At 33.4% G+C, this 9,823-nt stretch overlaps 1 protein-coding gene across 1 annotated transcript; it reads right to left on the reverse strand.

The window, feature by feature from the left end:
* Positions 1 to 3,613: 3,613 nt before the first annotated feature.
* On the reverse strand, positions 3,614 to 9,794 carry LOC113514354 (isocitrate dehydrogenase [NAD] subunit gamma, mitochondrial). Its single transcript, XM_026898423.3, has 7 exons — positions 9,420 to 9,794; positions 8,623 to 8,737; positions 7,632 to 7,783; positions 7,065 to 7,209; positions 6,597 to 6,739; positions 6,013 to 6,164; positions 3,614 to 5,187 (listed from the first exon to the last, which is right to left on the reverse strand). Exons 1-7 carry the CDS (start codon positions 9,656 to 9,658, stop codon positions 4,970 to 4,972), a joined length of 1,164 nt encoding a protein of 387 aa, XP_026754224.1. The 5' UTR covers positions 9,659 to 9,794; the 3' UTR covers positions 3,614 to 4,969.
* Between the last annotated feature and the right edge of the window lie 29 nt (positions 9,795 to 9,823).

Raw genomic sequence — 9,823 nt, forward strand, 5'->3', positions numbered from 1 at the left:
TTTTGAATTTTATTTCGTCACTATCTTTTACCCGCGACTCCATCCGCTTGACCGAGACAAAAGTAGCGTATGTCCTTCTCCATCTCATAAAAAAGTTATATACTAAATTTCATAGTGATTGGTTATACCGTTACAGTAAATATCGTTACTTTCACATTTATAAAATTAGCAAAGATTATATCATGTCTTTCGCCTTATGAGGTTCCGTATTCGAATAACGGAAATAGAAGCTGTTTTCTTTTTCAGTCGTCGATCTATTTTTCCCACTCCAGAAAAAAAAATTGCCGCCCTTAAAATATATTTTTTTTTATACAACTTAGAATTGCAAACAAGCTGACGGCCCACCTGATGGAAAGTGGTAACTATCGCCTATATACATGAGCAGTACCATGGACATAACAGAGTATACTGTTTCGCCCATGATACCCCTATAGTAGTAATAGATAGTTGCAATTCTTGAGGACTCAGGTGTTATTCCTCTGTACCCATTAAATTCAAGCCATATCCCACCCTTCAAACCAAAACACAGCCATGCAAACACAACTGCTTCACGGTTGAAACACGAATGGGACAGAGGTACCCAAGGAATCGACTTTTGTACAAAATCTCCCTCCGCTGAGGGAAGTAAGCTGAAATATGTTAACTCGCAGAGAACTCTGGGCCCGACTGTATGTTCTTGTTAAGGTCTTTCTAGCCGATTAATACTTAAAATGTACCTGAAACTCAAGACGTAGAATACTGACCTTCTTAATGGTGTAAATAATAAAAAAATACATAGGTACTTTTATCGTATCGCCGTATGGTCGCAGCATAGAGTGGGCCACCACTTGCTTTCTCGTAAGTGTCGTAAGAGGCGAGTAAAAGAAGTTAATAATCAAGGGATGAGTAGCAGCATCCCTCAAAAGCAAAATTGCGGCTAAACCCGCCAGCCAATTGTGGCAACTGTTAGTAAAACTACAATAGGGGAGGCTTATGTTCAGCACTGGACAATAAACGGCTGATATGATGGTAATGAGGGATACTCGTATTACAATATTTGTTTCTTTACGATTCTTTGTTACTCCATTACTTTATTTAACACGTTCGGTGCGAGTGTCGAGTATGCCTCGACGGAGCTTATCCCTTCCCCCGGCCTACCGCCGAGGGTGCCTCGACGCTGGGTTTTTCATTTCAAATCCCGCCAAGGAAATTCCTTTGCTGGCGCGTGTGCCGACTACGCCTCGACAAAGCTTTTTTTAATTGAAAAACGTAATTATAATTTTTTTAAATATTTTATATGTGTATTTGGGTGCAGAAGGAATATTTTAAGAAAAAAAAAAGTGCTCGCATTTCGGAAGACCCCGGCAAATACGAGGTTTGTCCGGAAAGTACGTATAAAAGTTTTTTAAAAATTTTATTTTACAATTATTCAGGTAAATCAATTTTATCCCCTTCAAAGTACTCCCCCTGTGACATAATGCACTTGTGCCAACGCCGTTTCCACTGTGAGAAGGCTCCTTGAAAGTCCTCTGGTTGTAGGTTTCTCAGCTGCCCCGTCGTAGCTTTTTTTATCTCATTTATGTCCCCCAAATGCCGCCCCCGAAGTACCAATTTGGTTTTTGGGAACAAGAAGAAGTCACACGGGGCCAAATCCGGCGAATAGGGGGGGTGTTCGGTCACCGTAATGGAATTTTTACTCAAAAACTCACGGACAACAAGAGAGGTGTGGGCAGGGGCATTGTCGTGGTGAAGAATCCAACGCCCCTCTCGCGCCAATTCTGGACGAACTCGTGCCACACGAGCTTTGAGGCGTCTGAGCACATCGACGTAGAATTTTCCATCAACTGTCTGGCCTGGAGGGACGAATTCTTGATGGACAATCCCCCGAACATCGAAAAAAACAATCAACATTGTCTCGGCCCTCTCTGAATCTTTTTAGCCACTTGTGGACGGTTGGTTCCTTCACAGCATCATCCCCATAAACTGTTCTGAGATCGGCAAAAATTTCACGGCCATTCTTGCCGAGTTTCGAGAGAAACTTGATTACGACGCGCTGCTCTTCAACGGAAGCGGGCTCCGTGCCGACGGGGTTTCGTTAAGAGGTAACTTCACAGATGGCGTGACAAGCCAGTTCGCACCGCACGGCGGTCAGACCAGAACTGAAGCATTGTTAGGGACATAAGGAAGGGGTCCTGCGCTTACCTGGCCTCCCCACTCCTCTTTCTCGCATTCCAGAACACTTTTATACGAACTTTCCGGACAGACCTCGTACAGTGCCGCACCGAACGTGTTAAATGGTTACATCAGAATTGTACATCAAGTCATAAACTAACCACGCTATTGAGAAATAAGGATAACTGGTAATACCTATCTTACTTTAACCATGATTTTGGCTTCACGTTATCTAAGAACATTTACAATATCAAATATAAGTATATGGTAATATTATGTGCTTGCTAGATTATATACCACCTGACTTATAAATAATATAAGTTCTTAAGCGAAAGCCATAAGGACTATTTTATAATTTAATTTAACATTGAATAATAGTTTTAAATGCATAATCATAATGTCAATCAAAACAGTGGTATTTTTTACATTTTAATAATATATTTATATAGCTATTTATCGAGTTCCTTAACAGATATTAATTAGTTTAATCCAAATCCACGCGTGAGACAAGTAACTCGACATTGCCTGAAAAAGTAATAATTAATCCATTAAGAATAAATCTGTAGCTTTTATGTTACCACATCGCCAATCAGACTAAATTCAACATAACACCAAAAAGTTAGCCTATACGCGGTCACTACTCAAGGTCATAAAATGAAATTATTGATGTGATATATGAATTAGTCCGCAGTCATATAAAAATGCCTCAAGCACCGATTATACAGTGTAATAGTTTCAATTTCATGTATATTTATATATAAAGACAGAGGGGATAACCCTTACAAAATATTCGTATTTTTTTTTCATTTTCAAATTTAGAATTCAATGTAAAAGAAAAAGTCAACGCTTCAACAGCTAAAATATGATAGGTTTGAAACGTCTGACGTATTTATGAATATGGAGGTTATTAAGTAAAGCAAAGCTATTATATATAACTACCTACATAGAATAAAAAAGTATTAAATTAGAAATCGTAACGAATCTGTAGTTTGATTCTTTGCATTTTCTGATACATAAAATATATGAGTATTAAACTGCCTGTTTATGCAGAAGATACGCATAGATACGTTATCCGTACCTAGTAGGCATGGGTAATATGGATACCGGTCCGATATCTATATACTGGTTTTCTCAGGACTTTAATGGCGAAAAAAAGGCCATTCACCCATTTTGATATCATCCATATCGGTCGGATATTTATTTGCGAATATGTTAAAAGTCTGTCCAATCTAATGTTATTTTTTAGATAACAGACTTTTAATAAATTCATTATTGGACCAATATATAGATATTGTAATTAAAATATATAGATACTGCTATATATTATCTACCCGTAGTACCTAAGCATAATTGAAGTTGAAGGTTGGTATTATTTATATCATCAAAATTTGAAACAATATTTACGTCGACTTATAATTGAAAAATTACTAATTCGATAACTAGGCTAAATAAAACTACGTAGTTGAATACTAAATAAAGTTTATTAACTACAATATAAATACAATAAATAATTAAGTATTCCCAATTTTAAGGTAACTACGTGGTAATAACATAAAAATGGTCGTGCACACACCATGTTCTAAAAAGAAATCGGACTTAATTTTTTTTTTAATACAATGCCACATTTCCGTAACTTAATGGCCGCCATATTCATTTTATACTATCTTCATGTAGCCTTTAGCGCTTCCACGATAATATACAAGAGATACAAAGATACTCTATTAAATTCCAGAAAACATCGTTTAAAATTTCAAGTAGTTATGTGACCTCACAATTTGTATGAAAGAACATTTTTCTATTTCGACTTTTGCTTTTTATGGCAACAACATTTTATTTTACTCTTTGGTACATAAGAATAAAAAATATTTGTATGTGCATGACCTATTTATAATTACTACAAAATAAGATCAACAAAATCAACTTAGAATGATATTAAGCAAATTCGACAAAATAAAATGTTTTCGAAGCTAATATTTGTACAAATTTTACAAGATCTATTCATTTTTGTAATAATTATTTCTACAAACAGTAATGTACTGGTACTACTTATAAGATTTTTATAAAAAGAAAATGTAAGTTTTTACAAGAAAATTCACTAGTAATATAAAAGACAAAACATTATTGTCTTGGAAAAAAGTGTAAGGTCAGCAAAAATATATATATAATATAAAACAGAAAGCTTTCTTCTTCACGCTAACGCTTTGTATTCTTAAAAATTTATTAAAATTCAAGCTGACCATACAAACTACATGTGTAGTAAACAAATACTGAGACATATATTTCTTGGATCTCTATTGTAAATTATATAACTAATTTAGGCTGATGATAAAAATTGCCTCTAAATACGAAATCTAAAAAAACCATTTCTGAGGGTATATTACATTCGTGATTATAATAATCAGTAACTTTATATAATTTTAATGAGTCAATTTATGAAAAATATTAACAAGAGCGAATCTTATTCATGTAAAATGTTATTAACAATGAGTTCAAACTATGTACATGTTATATGACATTCATCGCGATAGGAATAATACACCTCATTTAAATGGTCCATAAAATTATCTATTCACTGTACCAAAAAGTGTTGCCATTGTACTAAAATTTTATATTTATATATAATAGAAGGGTGGGTCAGTGTCACTAAATATGGTTATTTTTATATTGTTTTTTTTTATATAAAATCAAAAATACCATCAATAAATAGAATAATTACACCAACTGGTTTTGTGAATAGACAATAATGAGATTTACATTTTGAAAATTGTAGCGTAGCACCCGATAATTTACTCTAATTATGCTGCATAAGATACAATATTTACAAGCCTATGTTACCTATGATGGCATTGACGACTTCGGTCGAGGTCGCAGTGCCACCAACGTCGGGGGTCAAGATGCGATCCTCGTTGATGGTCTTGTACACAGCTCGCTTCAGCAGATCGGCATGGAAAAAGTGGCCGAGGTGCTCAAGCATATCTATTGATGCATTGATCATAGCCACTGGGTTGGCAATGTTTTTGCCGGCTATTGCTGTGCCTGGAATCAATTAATTATACTAATTAAAATCTATTTAAAAATACTATTCAGTATACTTGTACCTAGTCTTGTAAATAGTGCACTATTTTTTATCAAAAACTATTAACACCCCTTATACATTTTTTTAAATATCTCTTTGGCATTGTCTTGTTACAATTGTATCAGTAAGATGTGACTTATTATATAGTTAACAATCTGTATTCCGCGGCTATTTTGTGTTGTTAAATAGTCTATAATTTTCTTCAAGTAATGTTATCAAATTCAAAAAGAATTTTTCAAATTCAACTACTAATAATAGGGATTAACCCCTTTAGGTCATACAAACTATTCTGCTTTATCTATGGTACATTTTTTAGGTTGTAAAATAAGATAATTAGCATCACCCTAGTTCTTAAGCGCAGTTTTATAATGGTAGTACAATGAATAAAAATTGTCATAATACATGGTATACTGGGTTGTTCATGAATTATTAATTGTATGAGCAATAATGCCCATTTTTGCTCTTAGCTTGTTTTTAGGCATTTATTTATGTAGCCTTTAAAGTGGTCAGACAATAAAGGTAAGAGAACCTTTAATTTGCTAGATTTGTGCACCTCACTCAATGTCCAATAGCTACTGTAACCATCTACCATCAGACGGGCTGTATGCTTATTTGTCATCTTTATGGTATATAAAAAAAATGTGAGATATTATTTAATGTCAATCATCTTTTCAATTATTAATAGTAAAATAATTGCCTACACTTAAGTATATAGGTTTCACCAAGTATTTAAAACTTGAAAAACCAAAGATCTTAACCATATTAGATAATGTTCCATCTCATACCTGTGTTCCTGGTACCGGGCTCGAAGACTGCGTAGTGGTCGCCATAGTTCCTACCAGAGAGCAGGCCAGCACCTCCCAGTAGTCCACAGACCACGTTGGATACAATTGACCCATAAAGGTTAGTCATCAGCATCACATCAAACTGGTGCGGCCTATTAATCAGACAGTCTATATTTTTTTTTTATACCACAAAGGTGGCAAACAAATATACAGGTCTAATGGAAAACAATCACTGTTACATACAAGGCTTGCAACAACTAGGGGTCTGAAGTGTGCATTGCTGTCCCTGAAGAAACCTTATTACACCTTTTTTGGAGAACTCCATACCATAGTCTCTAAGGAAAAGCTCGATAGGGAGCTCATTCTATAGCTGGAGCGTTCACAGGAAAAAAACTCCTCTGAAAGCTCATTGTACGTGACTATTTAGGTTTATTTAATTTCATTATAGTAAGGTAAACTATGTGTTTGTTATTCAGTCTAAGGCCTGATCCCCTCAACTCTTTTATGCGAGTCTAGCATTACTAAAATATAGTTATAAACATTTCACATGTTATAAAAATAAAGTACCATAATGCTATGCATACTTAGCGACAAGCTGCATACAACAGTTATCAATGATCATATCATTGTGCTCAATGTCAGGGTACTCCTTTGCCATCCGCCTGGATGTCTCCAGGAACAGACCATCTGATAGCTTCATAATGTTTGCCTTGTGCACTGTGGTTACCTGAAAAGTAATAATTCTATTTATAATTGGAAACGTCATGTGATCTTTTAGATCAGTTTAGTTGGTAGTTGACTGTATTAATTCCTATTTAAGTTGTAAATAATCACAAAGATAAGTACCGAAAAACCCAATCAAGCTACAATATAAATAATAGTATTGCTCAATATAGTATGACTGGTCACTTTCTCCAAACTTCTAGAAATTAAATTTGTTGATTTAGTTTTCTAAACATTCTATCTTACTTAGTCAAATTAAAGCCAGTCATATTTGTAAACAATCACATTGTTTAGTGAGTGATAAGCTTTATCAGTAATGATAAAATTACCTTCTTTCTGCCGTTTCTCTTGGCAAATTCGAATGCAAACCTAGCGACGCGTTCTGAATTACTGGCTGTCACGACTTTCATGGACTCAATAACTCCATTGACAGACTCATGTTCCAACATGGCATATTCACCTTCGGTGTTTTGCCTGAGAAGCAATTAATTCTTAAAGTTCCTTCATATATATTCATAGCCAAAAAAATGCATAGAGATGTATTGTGTGTCATGCACTAACAAGCCATGATGCTGACTACTATTATCTATGTCAAATTTTAGATTTCTTGCTCCTTCATTGCAAAAAAAAAAAAATAAGAAGCTAAAAAAAGGTCCATTCTAAAATGCTAATATATTCCAAGTCAAAGACTTCTGTTTTCTTTTGAACAAAATTATATGAAGAAAATGCCATTATAGCACATATTTAAATCTTCATATTTCTTAAAATCAAGTGAAGAATAGTTTGTTAAATCTACACTCTTCTACTAAGTTCCCTTTTCATATATAATAGGAGGCAAAAACATTCATACAGAATGCTATTTTTAACAGTATTACCAAAAAGATGTATTATCTTACCTGATAATAACAACATCAATATCCTTATGTCTAGTTGGGACACCAGGGAAGGATTTGCAGTTTAGTATATATGCATACATGTCGAGTTCATTTCGAAGAGCTACATTGCGGGAAGTTACATATGCAGCCTCACTTTTGGTCTCAATGTTGCCCTGAAAATAGTAAAAATTGCCTGATTGTTTACCATATTGTTTTTATATAATTGTTTTCACAATTGTTCTTTTTTGTAAGTAACAAATTATAAAATTTTTCTTTCATCTTCTACACAATGGTTGCCTGGTATTATTCCCTAAATGGTGCAAGAGTAAATAAATAAATAAATATTTTCCAAGAAATTAGTATAAACCACATCTGTAACTAAAATAAAGTTTAATGTGTAATAATGTTTTACATTTTTACAAGTAATTATTTATTTAATATAATTTACCTATCTAAAATCGAGAATCATATATTAAATAAATTATATACTGTTTTAAAAAATATATAAATTACTATTAATATATTAAACATTATATACCCAAATTAAACTGAGAATGTACTAAGAAATAAAGATGTTATTATTAAAACATTAATAAAAATATATAAATTAAAATATGCTTGTGTATGCTATGTATTTAGAATACTTTTTACATTCCATCAAAATTATATTTTATTTTGTATAACAACAACATTTAATCAGTGTAGAAATCTCTTTTAAACTATGTTCTAAATTAAACATGTAAAATGAATAAATAAATTACAGGTTACAACTACTTACAGGAGGTAAAGTATCAATTTGTAATTGGAGGATAAACAATTATGTAATAAATCAGGTACTAGATATATTCATGAAATAAAATGTGTGACCAAAGGGTTGATCAAATTATTTATTATTTACATATATAGCAGTTGCTAATAAGAATAATTGTTTAATAATAGAAAGAAATAAAAATTTTAATTGAGCTGTTACTAGTAAAATTATTACTAGATCAACTCTGATACAGAAACCTACCTTAAGGCCGACGCCATTTCTTTTGATAGTTGTAATAGCATATTGTACATCATCATCATTGTCCATTGTTGGGTCAATATCCACTACCTCAAAGTCAACAGGGGCACCAATATACCTGTAATTCGAGAATCTATAATTACAATTTGATCAATTGATTATTTCAAATAACTGTGATAAAAAAAAAAACACCCCTATAATAAGCCTCTGCTCCTTAAATGTCAGGGCAGGATTGTTGAATACTTTTCAACAAAAACAAAATAAATAATATACCACAGTATTACAATAAAAATAACTGCCATTATGAAGAAACACTTAAATTGTAACATTTAATAATCATTAAAGAAAACTTAGCAAGAATTTAATATCTCTACAGTTGAGAGTAAGGGCAGAGACTGGTTACATCCAGCCAAATCTTATTCATTTTTACAATATGGTGAATATAGTAAAATAATACAAATGTAGGCTATATTTGTATTTAAATCCATTTATAATATTTTTTATGTAAGTTGGTACAGCAAAGAAGCTAATGACTTATCTGATATAATTCATCATCTACAAACATAATAGACAAACAAACATAATGTTACCTCATCCATATCCTGTAATTCCAACTTCATTTTAAACCGAAACACAGCCATTCAAGCACAGCTACTTTAAGGTAGAAAAGCAAGTGGAATAAAGGCAACTAAGCAGAAGACTTTTATACTAACAGTCTGCCTTGCCTGTGCTATACAAAACAAATGGAGTGCATCCAAAGTTTCAGATAGGTGAAAAACACAACAAAAAGTTAATCTTACTTGAAAATATCTCTGACGTAACCCATGCATTCGGGGCCGATGCCTCCACCAGGCAACATGGTAACGGCGTGGCGGCCACCATAATGAGCCTTTGGGATTAACTTCTGTTTCCTGATGACTGGAGTTTTATGCTGGAGATCGAAGTCTGATAGAGTAGCAGGCGCTGCGGCCGAACTCGCAAACGATACATTTCGGAATTCAGGGAGAACCTTCAATTTAGAAAATAATCTCACAGCCATCCTTTTGTTTTATTCTGCGCCAATGGAGTAAAATCTTAAAAACTCAGCTGACAGTTGTTAAATAATCACAGGAAGAGGAAAGAAAAGAAAAATTTTCTTTAATTTTAACAGCAGATGGTGCTGTAAATGTCACAGTTTTACGAGATGGCGCTGCTGTCTACTGTC

Source organism: Galleria mellonella, unplaced genomic scaffold, assembly GCF_026898425.1.
Source record: "Galleria mellonella isolate WM207_F2 unplaced genomic scaffold, CSIRO_AGI_GalMel_v1 utg172, whole genome shotgun sequence".
NCBI classification, from domain to species: Eukaryota; Metazoa; Arthropoda; class Insecta; order Lepidoptera; family Pyralidae; genus Galleria; species Galleria mellonella.

Bases quoted from the DNA above. Each gene is read 5' to 3' on its own strand.
- LOC113514354 (XM_026898423.3), bottom strand. From the start codon at position 9,658: ATGGCTGTGAGATTATTTTCTAAATTGAAGGTTCTCCCTGAATTCCGA. The intron at 6,165-6,596 runs GTATGCATAGCA...TCTGATTAATAG, and splicing joins TGTATGCAGCTTGTCGCTAA to GCCGCACCAGTTTGATGTGA. The intron at 5,188-6,012 runs GTATGAGATGGA...AATTGATTCCAG, and splicing joins GCCCGGTACCAGGAACACAG to GCACAGCAATAGCCGGCAAA.